The following is a 19,092-nucleotide window of genomic DNA, read 5'->3' as shown; positions in this document are numbered from 1 at the left end:
GTTCTAAATTCTTAATGCTAAGGTAAAATCGGTAGTTAAGCAAGATTCTCGTATTTAAACATTCTAATGATAGGTTTTTTCAAAAATTGAAAAAAACAGAAAAATCACAAGAGTAAAGTGCCATTTTCTGACATTAAATTTCGTACTCAATACCTAATTCTAATGTAAAAGCGTTAGTTAAGCAAGATTCTCGTATTTAAAAAATCTGATGATAGGTTTTTTCAGATAATTGAAAAAACCGAAAATTCACAAGAGTAAAGTGCCATTTTCTGACATTAGATTTCGTCCTAACTGATCAATCCCTATGTAAAAACGTTATTTAAGCAGGATTATCGTACTTTGAAGAAAATCTAATGATAGGTTTTTTCAGAAAATTGAAAAAACCGAAAATTCACAAGAGTAAAGTGCCATTTTCTGACATTAGATTTCGTTCTAAATACTTAATTCTAATGTAAAATCGTTAGTTAAGCAAGATTCTCGTATTGAAAAATCTGGTGACAGGTTTTTTCAGAAAATTGAAAAAACCGAAAAATCACAGGAGTAAAGTGCCATCTTCTGACATTACATTTCGTTCTAAATACTTAATGCTAAGGTAAAATCGGTAGTTAAGCAAGATTCTCGTATTTAAACATTCTAATGATAGGTTTTTTCAAAAATTGAAGAATCCGAAAAATCACTAGAGTAAAGCGCAATTTTCTGACGTTAGAATTCGTTCTAAATGCTTAATCCCTATGTAAAAACGTTATTTAAGCACGAATATCGTATTTTGAAGAAAATCTAATGATAGGATTTTTCAGAAAATTGAAAAAAACCGAAAAATCACAAGAGTAATGTGCCATTTTCTGACATTACATTTCGTTCTAAATGCTTAATCCCTATGTAAAAACGATATTTAAGCAAGAATATCGTACTTTGAAGAAAATCTAATGATTGGTTTTTACAGAAAGTTGAAAAAACCGAAAAATCACTAGAGTAAAGCGCCATTTTCTGACATTACATTTCGTTCTAAATACTTAATTCTAATGTAACATCGTTAGTTAAGCAAGATTCTCGTATTGAAAAATCTGGTGACAGGTTTTTTCAGAAAATTGAAAAAACCGAAAAATCACAGGAGTAAAGTGCCATCTTCTGACATTACATTTCGTTCTAAATACTTCATGCTAAGGTAAAATCGGTAGTTAAGCAAGATTCTCGTATTAAAACATTCTAATGATAGGTTTTTTCAAAAATTGAAGAATCCGTAAAATCACAAGAGTAAAGTGTCATTTTCTGACATTAGATTTCGTTCTAAATGCTTAATCCCTATGTAAAAACGTTATCTAAGCAAGAATATCGGTCTTTGAAGAAAATCTAATGATTGATTCTTTTAGAAAATTGAAAAAACCGAAAAATCACAAGAGTAAAGTGCCATTTTCTGTCATTAGATTTCGTACTCAATACCTAATTCTAATGTAAAATCGTTAGTTAAGCAAGATTCTCGTATTTAAAAAATCTGATGATAGGTTTTTTCAGAAAAGTGGAAAAACCGTAAAATCACAAGAGTAAAGTGTCATTTTCTGACATTAGATTTCGTTCTAAATGCTTAATCCCTATGTAAAAACGTTATCTAAGCAAGAATATTGTGTCTTGAAGAAAATCTAATGATAGGTTTTTTCAGAAAATTGGAAAAACCGAAAAATCACAAGAGCAAAGTGCCATTTTCTGACGTTAGATTTCATTCTAAATGCTTAATCCCTATGTAAAAACGTTATCTAAGCAAGAATATCGGACCTTGAAGAAAATCTAATGATTCATTCTTTCAGAAATTAGAAAAAACCGAAAAATCACTAGAGTAAAGCGCAATTTTCTGACGTTAGAATTCGTTCTAAATGCTTAATCCCCATGTCGAAACGTTATTTAAGCAAGAATATCGTACTTTGAAAAAAATCTAATGTTAGGATTTTTCAGAAAATTGAAAAAAACAGAAAAATCACAAGAGTAAAGTGCCATTTTCTGACATTACATTTCGTACTCAATACCTAATTCTAATGTAAAAGCGTTAGTTAAGCAAGATTCTCGTATTTAAAAAATCTGATGATAGGTTTTTTCAGATAATTGAAAAAACCGAAAATTCACAAGAGTAAAGTGCCATTTTCTGACATTAGATTTCGTTCTAAATGCCCAATCCCTATGTAAAAACGTTATTTAAGCACGAATATCGTATTTTGAAGAAAATCTAATGATAGGATTTTTCAGAAAATTGAAAAAAACAGAAAAATCACAAAAGTAAAGTGCCATTTTCTGGCATTACATTTCGTACTCAATACCTAATTCTAATGTAAAAGCGTTAGTTAAGCAAGATTCTCGTATTTAAAAAATCTGATGATAGGATTTTTCAGATAATTGAAAAAACCGAAAATTCACAAGAGTAAAGTGCCATTTTCTGACATTAGATTTCGTCCTAACTGCTCAATTCCTATGTAAAAACGTTATTTAAGCAGGAATATCGTACTTTGAAGAAAATCTAATGATAGGTTTTTTCAGAAAATTGAAAAAACCGAAAATTCACAAAAGTAAAATGCCATTTTCTGGCATTACATTTCGTACTCAATACCTAATTCTAATGTAAAAGCGTTAGTTAAGCAAGATTCTCGTATTTAAAAAATCTGATGATAGGATTTTTCAGATAATTGAAAAAACCGAAAATTCACAAGAGTAAAGTGCCATTTTCTGACATTAGATTTCGTCCTAACTGCTCAATCCCTATGTAAAAACGTTATCTAAGCAGGAATATCGTACTTTGAAGAAAATCTAATGATAGGTTTTTTCAGAAAATTGAAAAAACCGAAAATTCACAAGAGTAAAGTGACATTTTCTGACATTACATTTCGTTCTAAAAACTTAATTCTAATGTAAAATTGTTATATAAGCAAGATTGTCGTATTTAAAAAATCTAATGATAGATTCTTTCAGAAAATTGAAAAAACCGAAAAATCACAAGAGTAAAGTGCCATTTTCTGTCATTAGATTTCGTTCTAAATGCTTAATCCCTATGTAAAAACGATATTTAAGCAAGAATATCGTACTTTGAAGAAAATCTAATGATTGGTTTTTACAGAAAGTTGAAAAAACCGAAAAATCACTAGAGTAAAGCGCCATTTTCTGACATTACATTTCGTTCTAAATACTTAATTCTAATGTAACATCGTTAGTTAAGCAAGATTCTCGTATTGAAAAATCTGGTGACAGGTTTTTTCAGAAAATTGAAAAAACCGAAAAATCACAGGAGTAAAGTGCCATCTTCTGACATTACATTTCGTTCTAAATACTTAATGCTAAGGTAAAATCGGTAGTTAAGCAAGATTCTCGTATTAAAACATTCTAATGATAGGTTTTTTCAAAAATTGAAGAATCCGTAAAATCACAAGAGTAAAGTGTCATTTTCTGATATTAGATTTCGTTCTAAATGCTTAATCCCTATGTAAAAACGTTATCTAAGCAAGAATATCGGTCTTTGAAGAAAATCTAATGATTGATTCTTTTAGAAAATTGAAAAAACCGAAAAATCACAAGAGTAAAGTGCCATTTTCTGTCATTAGATTTCGTACTCAATACCTAATTCTAATGTAAAATCGTTAGTTAAGCAAGATTCTCGTATTTAAAAAATCTGATGATAGGTTTTTTCAGAAAATTGGAAAAACCGTAATATCACAAGAGTAATGTGCCATTTTCTGACATTACATTTCGTTCTAAATGCTTAATCCCTATGTAAAAACGTTATTTAAGCACGAATATCGTATTTTGAAGAAAATCTAATGATAGGATTTTTCAGAAAATTGAAAAAAACAGAAAAATCACAAAAGTAAAGTGCCATTTTCTGACATTACATTTCGTACTCAATACCTAATTCTAATGTAAAAGCGTTAGTTAAGCAAGATTCTCGTATTTAAAAAATCTGATGATAGGTTTTTTCAGATAATTGAAAAAACCGAAAATTCACAAGAGTAAAGTGCCATTTTCTGACATTAGATTTCGTCCTAACTGATCAATCCCTATGTAAAAACGTTATTTAAGCAGGATTATCGTACTTTTAAGAAAATCTAATGATAGGTTTTTTCAGGAAATTGAAAAAACCGAAAATTCACAAGAGTAAAGTGCCATTTTCTGACATTAGATTTCGTTCTAAATACTTAATTCTAATGTAAAATCGTTAGTTAAGCAAGATTCTCGTATTGAAAAATCTCGTGACAGGTTTTTTCAGAAAATTGAAAAAACCGAAAAATCACAGGAGTAAAGTGCCATCTTCTGACATTACATTTCGTTCTAAATACTTAATGCTAAGGTAAAATCGGTAGTTAAGCAAGATTCTCGTATTAAAACATTCTAATGATAGGTTTTTTCAAAAATTGAAGAATGCGTAAAATCACAAGAGTAAAGTGTCATTTTCTGACATTAGATTTCGTTCTAAATGCTTAATCCCTATGTAAAAACGTTATTTAAGCAAGAATATCGTACTTTGAAGAAAATCTAATGTTAGGATTTTTCAGAAATATGAGAAAACCGAAAAATCACTAGAGTAAAGCGCCATCTTCTGACATTACATTTCGTTCTAAATACTTAATGCTAAGGTAAAATCGGTAGTTAAGCAAGATTCTCGTATTTAAACATTCTAATGATAGGTTTTTTCAAAAATTGAAGAATCCGAAAAATCACTAGAGTAAAGCGCAATTTTCTGACGTTAGAATTCGTTCTAAATGCTTAATCCCTATGTAAAAACGTTATTTAAGCACGAATATCGTATTTTGAAGAAAATCTAATGATAGGATTTTTCAGAAAATTGAAAAAAACCGAAAAATCACAAGAGTAATGTGCCATTTTCTGACATTACATTTCGTTCTAAATGCTTAATCCCTATGTAAAAACGATATTTAAGCAAGAATATCGTACTTTGAAGAAAATCTAATGATAGGTTTTTTCAGAAAATTGAAAAAACCGAAAATTCACAAGAGTAAAGTGCCATTTTCTGACATTAGATTTCGTTCTAAATACTTAATTCTAATGTAAAATCGTTAGTTAAGCAAGATTCTCGTATTGAAAAATCTGGTGACAGGTTTTTTCAGAAAATTGAAAAAACCGAAAAATCACAGGAGTAAAGTGCCATCTTCTGACATTACATTTCGTTCTAAATACTTAATGCTAAGGTAAAATCGGTAGTTAAGCGAGATTCTCGTATTAAAACATTCTAATGATAGGTTTTTTCAAAAATTGAAGAATCCGTAAAATCACAAGAGTAAAGTGTCATTTTCTGACATTAGATTTCGTTCTAAATGCTTAATCCCTATGTAAAAACGTTATCTAAGCAAGAATATCGGTCTTTGAAGAAAATCTAATGATTGATTCTTTTAGAAAATTGAAAAAACCGAAAAATCACAAGAGTAAAGTGCCATTTTCTGTCATTAGATTTCGTACTCAATACCTAATTCTAATGTAAAATCGTTAGTTAAGCAAGATTCTCGTATTTAAAAATCTGATGACAGGTTTTTTCAGAAAATTGAAAAAACCGAAAAATCACAGGAGTAAAGTGCCATGTTCTGACATTAGACTTCGTTCTAAATGCTTAATCCCTATGTAAAAACGTTATTTAAGCACGAATATCGTATTTTGAAGAAAATCTAATGATAGGATTTTTCAGAAAATTGAAAAAAACCGAAAAATCACAAGAGTAATGTGCCATTTTCTGACATTACATTTCGTTCTAAATGCTTAATCCCTATGTAAAAACGTTATTTAAGCACGAATATCGTATTTTGAAGAAAATCTAATGATAGGATTTTTCAGAAAATTGAAAAAACCGAAAATTCACAAGAGTAAAGTGTCATTTTCTGACATTAGATTTCGTTCTAAGTGCTTAATCCGTATGTAAAAACGATATTTAAGCAAGAATATCGTACTTTGAAGAAAATCTAGTGGGAGGTGTTTTCAGAAAATTGAAAAAACCGAAAAATCACAAGAGTAAAGTGCCATTTTCTGACATTAGATTTTGTTCTAAATGCTTAATCCCTATGTAAAAACGTTATTTAAGCAAGAATATCGTACTTTGCAGAAAATCTAATGGTTGGTTTTTACAGAAAGTTGAAAAAACCGAAAAATCACTAGAGTAAAGTGCCATTTTCTGACATTACATTTCGTACTCAATACCTAATTCTAATGTAAAAGCGTTAGTTAAGCAAGATTTTCGTATTTAAAAAATCTGATGATAGGTTTTTTCAGATAATTGAAAAAACCGAAAATTCACAACAGTAAAGTGCCATTTTCTGTCATTAGATTTCGTCCTAACTGCTCAATCCCTATGTAAAAACGTTATTTAAGCAGGATTATCGTACTTTGAAGAAAATCTAATGATAGGTTTTTTCAGAAAATTGAAAACACCGAAAATTCACAAGAGTAAAGTGCCATTTTCTGACATTAGATTTCGTTCTAAATTCTTAATGCTAAGGTAAAATCGGTAGTTAAGCAAGATTCTCGTATTTAAACATTCTAATGATAGGTTTTTTCAAAAATTGAAAAAAACAGAAAAATCACAAGAGTAAAGTGCCATTTTCTGACATTACATTTCGTACTCAATACCTAATTCTAATGTAAAAGCGTTAGTTAAGCAAGATTCTCGTATTTAAAAAATCTGATGATAGGTTTTTTCAGATAATTGAAAAAACCGAAAATTCACAAGAGTAAAGTGCCATTTTCTGACATTAGATTTCGTTCTAAATGCCCAATCCCTATGTAAAAACGTTATTTAAGCACGAATATCGTATTTTGAAGAAAATCTAATGATAGGATTTTTCAGAAAATTGAAAAAAACAGAAAAATCACAAAAGTAAAGTGCCATTTTCTGGCATTACATTTCGTACTCAATACCTAATTCTAATGTAAAAGCGTTAGTTAAGCAAGATTCTCGTATTTAAAAAATCTGATGATAGGATTTTTCAGATAATTGAAAAAACCGAAAATTCACAAGAGTAAAGTGCCATTTTCTGACATTAGATTTCGTCCTAACTGATCAATCCCTATGTAAAAACGTTATTTAAGCAGGAATATCGTACTTTGAAGAAAATCTAATGATAGGTTTTTTCAGAAAATTGAAAAAACCGAAAATTCACAAAAGTAAAATGCCATTTTCTGGCATTACATTTCGTACTCAATACCTAATTCTAATGTAAAAGCGTTAGTTAAGCAAGATTCTCGTATTTAAAAAATCTGATGATAGGATTTTTCAGATAATTGAAAAAACCGAAAATTCACAAGAGTAAAGTGCCATTTTCTGACATTAGATTTCGTCCTAACTGCTCAATCCCTATGTAAAAACGTTATCTAAGCAGGAATATCGTACTTTGAAGAAAATCTAATGATAGGTTTTTTCAGAAAATTGAAAAAACCGAAAATTCACAAGAGTAAAGTGACATTTTCTGACATTACATTTCGTTCTAAAAACTTAATTCTAATGTAAAATTGTTATATAAGCAAGATTGTCGTATTTAAAAAATCTAATGATAGATTCTTTCAGAAAGTTGAAAAAACCGAAAATTCACAAGAGTAAAGTGCCATTTTCTGTCATTAGATTTCGTTCTAAATGCCTAATCCCTATGTAAAAACGATATATAAGCAAGAATATCGTACTTTGAAGAAAATCTAATGATAGGATTTTTCAGAAAATTGAAAAAAACAGAAAAATCACAAAAGTAAAGTGCAATTTTCTGACATTACATTTCGTACTCAATACCTAATTCTAATGTAAAAGCGTTAGTTAAGCAAGATTCTCGTATTTAAAAAATCTGATGATAGGTTTTTTCAGAAAATTGGAAAAACCGTAATATCACAAGAGTAATGTGGCATTTTCTGACATTACATTTCGTTCTAAATGCTTAATCCCTATGTAAAAACGTTATTTAAGCACGAATATCGTATTTCGAAGAAAATCTAATGATAGGATTTTTCAGAAAATTGAAAAAAACAGAAAAATCACAAAAGTAAAGTGCCATTTTCTGACATTACATTTCGTACTCAATACCTAATTCTAATGTAAAAGCGTTAGTTAAGCAAGATTCTCGTATTTAAAAAATCTGATGATAGGTTTTTTCAGAAAATTGAAAAAACCGAAAATTCACAAGAGTAAAGTGCCATTTTCTGACATTAGATTTCGTTCTAAATACTTAATTCTAATGTAAAATCGTTAGTTAAGCAAGATTCTCGTATTGAAAAATCTGGTGACAGGTTTTTTCAGAAAATTGAAAAAACCGAAAAATCACAGGAGTAAAGTGCCATCTTCTGACATTACATTTCGTTCTAAATACTTAATGCTAAGGTAAAATCGGTAGTTAAGCAAGATTCTCGTATTAAAACATTCTAATGATAGGTTTTTTCAAAAATTGAAGAATCCGTAAAATCACAAGAGTAAAGTGTCATTTTCTGACATTAGATTTCGTTCTAAATGCTTAATCCCTATGTAAAAACGTTATTTAAGCAAGAATATCGTACTTTGAAGAAAATCTAATGTTAGGATTTTTCAGAAATTTGAGAAAACCGAAAAATCACTAGAGTAAAGCGCCATCTTCTGACATTATATTTCGTTCTAAATACGTAATGCTAAGGTAAAATCGGTAGTTAAGCAAGATTCTCGTATTTAAACATTCTAATGATAGGTTTTTTCAAAAATTGAAGAATCCGAAAAATCACTAGAGTAAAGCGCAATTTTCTGACGTTAGAATTCGTTCTAAATGCTTAATCCCTATGTAAAAACGTTATTTAAGCACGAATATCGTATTTTGAAGAAAATCTAATGATAGGTTTTTTCAGAAAATTGAAAAAACCGAAAATTCACAAGAGTAAAGTGCCATTTTCTGACATTACATTTCGTTCTAAATACTTAATTCTAATGTAAAATCGTTAGTTAAGCAAGATTCTCGTATTGAAAAATCTGGTGACAGGTTTTTTCAGAAAATTGAAAAAACCGAAAAATCACAGGAGTAAAGTGCCATCTTCTGACATTACATTTCGTTCTAAATACTTAATGCTAAGGTAAAATCGGTAGTTAAGCAAGATTCTCGTATTAAAACATTCTAATGATAGGTTTTTTCAAAAATTGAAGAATCCGTAAAATCACAAGAGTAAAGTGTCATTTTCTGACATTAGATTTCGTTCTAAATGCTTAATCCCTATGTAAAAACGTTATCTAAGCAAGAATATCGGTCTTTGAAGAAAATCTAATGATTGATTCTTTTAGAAAATTGAAAAAACCGAAAAATCACAAGAGTAAAGTGCCATTTTCTGTCATTAGATTTCGTACTCAATATCTAATTCTAATGTAAAATCGTTAGTTAAGCAAGATTCTCGTATTTAAAAATCTGATGACAGGTTTTTTCAGAAAATTGAAAAAACCGAAAAATCACAGGAGTAAAGTGCCATGTTCTGACATTAGACTTCGTTCTAAATGCTTAATCCCTATGTAAAAACGTTATTTAAGCACGAATATCGTATTTTGAAGAAAATCTAATGATAGGATTTTTCAGAAAATTGAAAAAACCGAAAATTCACAAGAGTAAAGTGTCATTTTCTGACATTAGATTTCGTTCTAAGTGCTTAATCCGTATGTAGAAACGATATTTAAGCAAGAATATCGTACTTTGAAGAAAATCTAGTGGGAGGTGTTTTCAGAAAATTGAAAAAACCGAAAAATCACAAGAGTAAAGTGCCATTTTCTGACATTAGATTTTGTTCTAAATGCATAATCCCTATGTAAAAACGTTATTTAAGCAAGAATATCGTACTTTGCAGAAAATCTAATGGTTGGTTTTTACAGAAAGTTGAAAAAACCGAAAAATCACTAGAGTAAAGTGCCATTTTCTGACATTACATTTCGTACTCAATACCTAATTCTAATGTAAAAGCGTTAGTTAAGCAAGATTTTCGTATTTAAAAAATCTGATGATAGGTTTTTTCAGATAATTGAAAAAACCGAAAATTCACAAGAGTAAAGTGCCATTTTCTGACATTAGATTTCGTTCTAAATGCCCAATCCCTATGTAAAAACGTTATTTAAGCACGAATATCGTATTTTGAAGAAAATCTAATGATAGGATTTTTCAGAAAATTGAAAAAAACAGAAAAATCACAAAAGTAAAGTGCCATTTTCTGGCATTACATTTCGTACTCAATACCTAATTCTAATGTAAAAGCGTTAGTTAAGCAAGATTCTCGTATTTAAAAAATCTGATGATAGGATTTTTCAGATAATTGAAAAAACCGAAAATTCACAAGAGTAAAGTGCCATTTTCTGACATTAGATTTCGTCCTAACTGCTCAATCCCTATGTAAAAACGTTATTTAAGCAGGAATATCGTACTTTGAAGAAAATCTAATGATAGGTTTTTTCAGAAAATTGAAAAAACCGAAAATTCACAAGAGTAAAGTGCCATTTTCTGGCATTACATTTCGTACTCAATACCTAATTCTAATGTAAAAGCGTTAGTTAAGCAAGATTCTCGTATTTAAAAAATCTGATGATAGGATTTTTCAGATAATTGAAAAAACCGAAAATTCACAAGAGTAAAGTGCCATTTTCTGACATTAGATTTCGTCCTAACTGCTCAATCCCTATGTAAAAACGTTATCTAAGCAGGAATATCGTACTTTGAAGAAAATCTAATGATAGGATTTTTCAGAAAATTGAAAAAAACCGAAAAATCACAAGAGTAATGTGCCATTTTCTGACATTACATTTCGTTCTAAATGCTTAATCCCTATGTAAAAACGTTATTTAAGCACGAATATCGTATTTTGAAGAAAATCTAATGATAGGATTTTTCAGAAAATTGAAAAAACCGAAAATTCACAAGAGTAAAGTGTCATTTTCTGACATTAGATTTCGTTCTAAGTGCTTAATCCGTATGTAAAAACGATATTTAAGCAAGAATATCGTACTTTGAAGAAAATCTAGTGGGAGGTGTTTTCAGAAAATTGAAAAAACCGAAAAATCACAAGAGTAAAGTGCCATTTTCTGACATTAGATTTTGTTCTAAATGCTTAATCCCTATGTAAAAACGTTATTTAAGCAAGAATATCGTACTTTGCAGAAAATCTAATGGTTGGTTTTTACAGAAAGTTGAAAAAACCGAAAAATCACTAGAGTAAAGTGCCATTTTCTGACATTACATTTCGTACTCAATACCTAATTCTAATGTAAAAGCGTTAGTTAAGCAAGATTTTCGTATTTAAAAAATCTGATGATAGGTTTTTTCAGATAATTGAAAAAACCGAAAATTCACAACAGTAAAGTGCCATTTTCTGTCATTAGATTTCGTCCTAACTGCTCAATCCCTATGTAAAAACGTTATTTAAGCAGGATTATCGTACTTTGAAGAAAATCTAATGATAGGTTTTTTCAGAAAATTGAAAACACCGAAAATTCACAAGAGTAAAGTGCCATTTTCTGACATTAGATTTCGTTCTAAATTCTTAATGCTAAGGTAAAATCGGTAGTTAAGCAAGATTCTCGTATTTAAACATTCTAATGATAGGTTTTTTCAAAAATTGAAAAAAACAGAAAAATCACAAGAGTAAAGTGCCATTTTCTGACATTACATTTCGTACTCAATACCTAATTCTAATGTAAAAGCGTTAGTTAAGCAAGATTCTCGTATTTAAAAAATCTGATGATAGGATTTTTCAGATAATTGAAAAAACCGAAAATTCACAAGAGTAAAGTGCCATTTTCTGACATTAGATTTCGTCCTAACTGCTCAATCCCTATGTAAAAACGTTATTTAAGCAGGAATATCGTACTTTGAAGAAAATCTAATGATAGGTTTTTTCAGAAAATTGAAAAAACCGAAAATTCACAAGAGTAAAGTGCCATTTTCTGGCATTACATTTCGTACTCAATACCTAATTCTAATGTAAAAGCGTTAGTTAAGCAAGATTCTCGTATTTAAAAAATCTGATGATAGGTTTTTTCAGATAATTGAAAAAACCGAAAATTCACAAGAGTAAAGTGCCATTTTCTGACATTAGATTTCGTCCTAACTGCTCAGTCCCTATGTAAAAACGTTATTTAAGCAGGAATATCGTACTTTGAAGAAAATCTAATGATAGGTTTTTTCAGAAAATTGAAAAAACCGAAAATTCACAAGAGTAGTGTGACATTTTCTGACATTACATTTCGTACTCAATACCTAATTCTAATGTAAAAGCGTTAGTTAAGCAAGATTCTCGTATTTAAAAAATCTGATGATAGGTTTTTTCAGATAATTGAAAAAACCGAAAATTCACAAGAGTAAAGTGCCATTTTCTGACATAAGATTTCGTCCTAACTGCTCAATCCCTATGTAAAAACGTTATCTAAGCAAGAATATTGTGTCTTGAAGAAAATCTAATGATAGTGAGGGAGCCGCGTACGCGAGATGTTCCGTACCCTCAATTATAATGTTGCACTGACTCGTTCGCGGACTTAAGCGTTACTCGGAACCGTGCTGTTCTGACCGGACTGTCCTGGCCAGACTCTCCGAACTGACTGAACTGTTCGATTCTTGGGCGGCCGATTTTTGCCGCTTATATCCGTTCGGCGGAACCTCGTCTTCCTTTGTCCAAGGAAACGGTTTCTCCTCAGGGTTTTCCGGGGCCGCGCTAAACGCGCGGCCAGGTAGCCCTGTAGCGGTAGGCGGCCGGTAATTATTTTTCAGCAACATCTGCTGTACACGTGAGGTTGTTAAAAAAGGTTACTAAAATCCTTCTCGACTTGCAACGGCCAGGGAAAGTTTATTACTTCGTCCTTGGCCTCTGCAAGCGAATCCGCTAACTGTTATTCCGTCGCCGGCCGTGTACCGCCATAAAAACGAAAGTTTCTTTAGGCGGGCGCGTAGTTGCAGCATAATGGCTGCTACATCACCCCCCCGCCAGTGATTGACAGATCACGAACTATTCTATGCACACCCATCCATACACAATGGTAACGCACACTCTCTTGCATATTTACACATATCTCACTCGCGCGATTTGAAATCGGTCGGGGAATCTCACGCGTCTTCCCGAGCGTGTAACTCGACCGTTTTCTTGCCCTACTGGGGTCGGCGTCGGCGTCTGCGCCTCTTGCTGTGATTGGGCTGATGCCCCTTCGACAACATCAGAGACAATATACGCCGGTTTCAATCTATCTAAAGTAACAACTACCGGTTTGCCCTTAATGTCCAATGTGAAAGTTCTCGCCCCTCGGTTTAGCACTCTGTATGGTCCGTCGTATGGCGGCTGCACCGAGCTCCGCACGGTGTCATTTCTGACGAATACCTCCTTCGTGTTCGCCAGATCTTTAAACACGAATGTTCGTTTCGTTCCGTGCTGGCTCCCCGGAGCTGGCGTGACCTGCCGGAAATGATGGCGTAGTTCCTTGACGAAATCGGCTGCGTCGAGGTCCGCTGGAGCTGGCTGCGGCGATAGAAACTCGCCCGGTAGGCGCAACGTCTCGCCGTATACCAATTCCGCTGCTGTCGCCTTGACGTCTTCCTTCCAGGCTGCGCGTATGCCCAGCAAAATGGTTGGAAGGACTTTAGTCCACTGCGTGTTGCTGTGACACCGGATAGCGGCCTTTAATTGGCGGTGCAGCCGCTCCACCATACCATTTGCTGCCGGATGGTATGCCGTTGTCCTCAGATGGGCCGTTCCTGTCAGTATGCTTAATTGATTAAACAGGTTCGACTCGAACTGCCTTCCCTGGTCCGTGGTTACTCTTAACGGGGTACCAAACCGGGTTATCCACCCCTCGTAAAATGCCCGTGCAACCGTGGGCGCCTCTTGGTTTTCCAACGGGAACGCTTCTGGCCATCGGGTAAAACGGTCGACGCAGGTAAGGCAATACCTGTGTCCTTCGGACACGGGTAACACTACAATATCGATGTGAACGTGTTCGAACCTACCCGATGGCGTGAACTTCCCCGTTGGCGCGTGTACGTGCCGGGAGACTTTTGCCCGTTGACATGGAACGCAAGCTTGGGCCCACCGTCTGCAATCCGACTTTACCGACGGCCAAACGTAACGTTCCGTCACCAACCTTACGGTTGCTTTAACGCCGGGATGCGCGAGCCTATGGACCATATCGAAAGCGGCGCGTCGGAACGGTTTCGTCAGCAACGGCCTTACTGCGCCTGTGGATACGTCGCAGTACACCAACCTTGACGTGCCGGGGATCGCCACCCTCTTTATATTTAACGTACTCGCCGTTTCTCCCCGCAAGTACGCCTGGAGTTCCGCATCGGCCTCTTGTGACGCTGCCAGCTCTTCGTAGCTGAAGGGTCCGTCGATTTCCTCGATTCGGGACATGGTGTCAGCTACGACGTTGTCCTTGCCGGCTACGTGTCGGATATCGGTTGAAAATTGTCCGATAAATTCGAGGTACCGAAACTGCCTGGGCGAACACTTCTCCGGCTTCTGCTGGAACGCGTAGATTAGCGGTTTGTGGTCCGTCATTATGGCGAAAGGACGTCCCTCGACCATGTGCCTAAAATTTTTAATGGCGAGGTAAATGGCCAGCAGCTCTCGGTCGTATGCTCCATAGTTCATCTCGGCAGGGCTGAGTTTTCTGGAAAAGAAACTTAAGGGTTCCCAACCCTTGCCGGAATCCTGATGTAACACTGCTCCGACAGCGAAATCCGAGGCGTCGCAGGTAAGCGCGAGTGGAGCGTTGGCTCGGGGGTGCACCAACAACGTGGCTTGCGCCAGAGCCCGCTTCGACTCCTCGAACGCCGCTGTTGCCTCGGGTGTCCAGGTGACTGGTGTGCATCCCTTCTTGTTGTCCCGGAGCAATTCGTTAAGCGGCGCCTGTGTTTGTGCAGCCCTAGGTATGAACCGCCTATAGAAGTTCATCATACCCAGGAACTGCCGAAGCTGCTTCGCCGTGGTCGGCTGGGTATAGTCTACAATCGCGCGCACTTTACTTGGTAACGGTTGCGTGCCCTTTTCAGACACCCCATACCCTAAAAACTGCACTTCAGCCTTACCGAACACGCACTTACCGGAATTTATCACCACCCCATACGCCTTAAGTCTACGGAACAGTAGTTCTAAATGTTCGAGGTGTTCTTCCTCGGTTTCCGATGCCACGATTATATCGTCTATGTACGCGTATGCAAAGTCTAAACCGCGCAGCACCTCGTCGATAAAACGTTGGAAAGTCTGCGCCGCGTTGCGCAGCCCGAAAGGCATACACGCGAACTCGAACAAACCGAAGGGGGTCGTGACCGCGGTTTTGCACATATCCTCGGCTGCCACCGGAATTTGGTGGTACGCACGCACTAAGTCTATTGTAGAAAACACTCGCTTACCGGCTAAATTGTGTGCAAAGTCTTCGATATGCTTTACTGGATACCTATCGGGGAGAGTTCGTGCGTTGAGTGCGCGATAGTCCCCGCACGGTCTCCATTCGCCCGGCTCCTTCTTCGGTACAACGTGCAACGGGGATGACCAGCTGCTTTCGGACGGCCTCGCCACTCCAAGCTGGATCATTTTTTCGAACTCCTTCTTGGCGGCTCGAAAACGTTCTGGTGCGAGACGCCGTGGTCGACAGCTCACTGGCTGGCCCGATGTTGTCCGGATGTAGTGCACCGTGTTGTGTTTCGCTGGGGACGGGATCCCTTCCGGTCTCGTAATTTCAGGGAAACGTTGGAGCAAGTCTACGTAGATGGAAGTACCGGTGACCGTCTTCACGCTCGGTTCTGCTCGGTCACTTCCATTCACGGGTCGTCCTGGCACTGACATTGACGTCAGATGGTCCGACAAACGTCGGTTTCGTATGTCGACAAGTAACCCATAGTGGTAGAGGAAATCGACACCAATTATAGGTTTCGACACCTCGGCGACTACGAAACGCCACGTGAACGCCCGACGTAGCCCCAAATTCAACGTCAGCGTAACCGCACCGTAGGTCGCTATTTCGGATCCGTTGGCTGCGAACAGTACATACGGTGATCTTTCGGCGCGACCCCGGATCATCGACCGCGGGTACACGCACAGGTCGGCGCCGGTGTCGACCAGAAATCGCGTCTTTGTCTTCACGTCGGACACGAACAGACGGTGTGGTGTCGGGCAAGTGTCGTCCGCCGTCATCAACGACCGCCCGGGTCGTTTCCCGATGCTCCGCTCCAATTGCACGGGGGTTCGCAGCGCTCAGCGTTGCTTCCCCAGCGCCAGTGGTAGAAACATCTCCCTTGCCTTTCTTGCAGGCGTCGGCGTGACACAGAACGCCGTCGTCGAAACTGTCGAGAAGGTGACCTGGGCCGAACACTCTGGTCGTAACGCGACGATCGCCCCTCGCTGCGGAGTTCCTGCCTGATCGCTTCGACTTCTTGGCGGAACGACAGGGTGAGTTGGGCCAACTTCACGTTAAGCAGGGCCTCTAATTCGTTCGTCGCCCCGGTTTGCATCGCGGCCGGCGGGACCCGCGTTGTTGTCTCGGCTACCTGCATGCGGGGGCCTGTTGTGTCCGCGATCACGTCGGCCAGGTCGGCCACCTTGTCCAGTTCCGCGTCCGTTTGGGTGGCCAAAATGACCTGCATATTGGTGGGTAACCTCCCTACCCAGAGTGTGCGTAGCACGCTGTCGGAGACTGCGGTTCCCGCTAGTCTTCTCAGATGCCGTAGAAACTGCGACGGCTTTCGATCGCCGATCTCTTCTGACTCCAGTAAACGTCGGGTCTTCTGTTCCTGCGTTGAGCTGAGCCGTCGAATCAGCTCTGTCTTCAGCTTTTGATACTGTCCCGAACCCGGCGGGTTCATGATCACGTCACGGACCTCCGCCGCGTGCACCGGGTTTAGTGCCCCCAGTATGTACCCGAACATCGTGTTTTCCGCGGTCACTCCCGATGCTTCGAAGCTGCGTTCGACCATGCTAAACCACAGTTCTGGGTCTGAGGCGCAAAATTCGGGAATGCGGACGGCTACCCGTCCTATCGTTGCTCCTCCCTCGTTAGGGGGGCCTGGCGTGGTGTTACTTCCTGAGGCCATCCTTCTTAATTTTGCGGTCGCGTGGTTCAATGGAATTCGTTCCGTATCCCGATCACGTCGGGGTCACCAATTAATTGAGGGAGCCGCGTACGCGAGATGTTCCGTACCCTCAATTATAATGTTGCACTGACTCGTTCGCGGACTTAAGCGTTACTCGGAACCGTGCTGTTCTGACCGGACTGTCCTGGCCAGACTCTCCGAACTGACTGAACTGTTCGATTCTTGGGCGGCCGATTTTTGCCGCTTATATCCGTTCGGCGGAACCTCGTCTTCCTTTGTCCAAGGAAACGGTTTCTCCTCAGGGTTTTCCGGGGCCGCGCTAAACGCGCGGCCAGGTAGCCCTGTAGCGGTAGGCGGCCGGTAATTATTTTTCAGCAACATCTGCTGTACACGTGAGGTTGTTAAAAAAGGTTACTAAAATCCTTCTCGACTTGCAACGGCCAGGGAAAGTTTATTACTTCGTCCTTGGCCTCTGCAAGCGAATCCGCTAACTGTTATTCCGTCGCCGGCCGTGTACCGCCATAAAAACGAAAGTTTCTTTAGGCGGGCGCGTAGTTGCAGCATAATGGCTGCTACAATAGGTTTTTTCAGAAAATTGGAAAAACCGAGAAATCACAAGAGCAAAGTGCCATTTTCTGACGTTACACTTCGTTCTACATGCTTAATCCCTATGTAAAAACGTTATGTAAGCACGAATATCGTATTTTGAAGAAAATCTAATGATAGGATTTTTCAGAAAATTGAAAAAAACCGAAAGATCACAAGAGTAAAGTGCCATTTTCTGACATTACATTTCGTACTCAATACCTAATTCTAATGTAAAAGCGTTAGTTAAGCAAGATTCTCGTATTTAAAAAATCTGATGATAGGTTTTTTCAGATAATTGAAAAAACCGAAAATTCACAAGAGTAAAGTGCCATTTTCTGACATTAGATTTCGTTCTAAATGCTTAATCCCTATGTAAAAACGTTATCTAAGCAAGAATATTGTGTCTTGAAGAAAATCTAATGATAGGGTTTTTCAGAAAATTGGAAAAACCGTAAAATCACAAGAGTAAAGTGTCATTTTCAGACATTAGATTTCGTCCTAACTGCTCAATCCCTATGTAAAAACGTTATCTAAGCAAGAATATTGTGTCTTGAAGAAAATCTAATGATAGGTTTTTTCAGAAAATTGGAAAAACCGAAAAATCACAAGAGCAAAGTGCCATTTTCTGACATTACTTTTCGTTCTACATGCTTAATCCCTATGTAAAAACGTTATCTAAGCAAGAATATCGGACTTTGAAGAAAATCTAATGATTGATTCTTTCAGAAATTAGAAAAAACCGAAAAATCACTAGAGTAAGGCGCAATTTTCTGACGTTAGAATTCGTTCTAAATGCTTAATCCCTATGTAGAAACGTTATTTAAGCAAGAATATCGTACTTTGAAGAAAATCTAATGTTAGGATTTTTCAGAAATTTGAGAAAACCGAAAAATGACTAGAGTAAAGCGCCATCTTCTGACATTACATTTCGTTCTAAATACTTAATGCTAAGGTAAAATCGTTAGATAAGCAAGATTCTCGTATTTAAAAAATCTAATGATAGGTTTTTTCAGAAAATTGAAAAAACCGAAAATTCACAAGAGTAAATTGACATTTTCTGACATTACATTTCGTACTCAATACCTAATTCTAATGTAAAAGCATTAGTTAAGCAAGATTCTCGTATTTAAAAAATCTGATGATAGGTTTTTTCAGATAATTGAAAAAACCGAAAATTCACAAGAGTAAAGTGCCATTTTTTGACATTAGATTTCGTCCTAACTGCTCAATGCCTATGTAAAAACGTTATTTAAGCAGGATTATCGTACTTTGAAGAAAATCTAATGATAGGTTTTTTCAGAAAATTGGAAAAACCGTAAAATCACAAGAGTAAAGTGTCATTTTCTGACATTAGATTTCGTTCTAAATGCTTAATCCCTATGTAAAAACGTTATCTAAGCAAGAATATTGTGTCTTGAAGAAAATCTAATGATAGGATTTTTCAGAAAATTGAAAAAAACAGAAAAATCACAAGAGTAAAGTGCCA

At 36.4% G+C, this 19,092-nt stretch overlaps 1 protein-coding gene across 1 annotated transcript; it reads right to left on the bottom strand.

Annotated features, from left to right (window-relative positions):
* Window positions 1-16,121: 16,121 nt before the first annotated feature.
* LOC143260109 (uncharacterized) lies at window positions 16,122-17,018 on the bottom strand. Its single transcript, XM_076524699.1, has one exon. It carries the CDS (start codon window positions 17,016-17,018, stop codon window positions 16,122-16,124), a length of 897 nt encoding a protein of 298 aa, XP_076380814.1.
* Window positions 17,019-19,092: the final 2,074 nt, after the last annotated feature.

The sequence above is a fragment of the Megalopta genalis genome, chromosome 10 (assembly GCF_051020955.1).
Source record: "Megalopta genalis isolate 19385.01 chromosome 10, iyMegGena1_principal, whole genome shotgun sequence".
Classification (NCBI taxonomy): Eukaryota; Metazoa; Arthropoda; class Insecta; order Hymenoptera; family Halictidae; genus Megalopta; species Megalopta genalis.
This window is presented reverse-complemented; position numbering and strand designations above follow the sequence as displayed.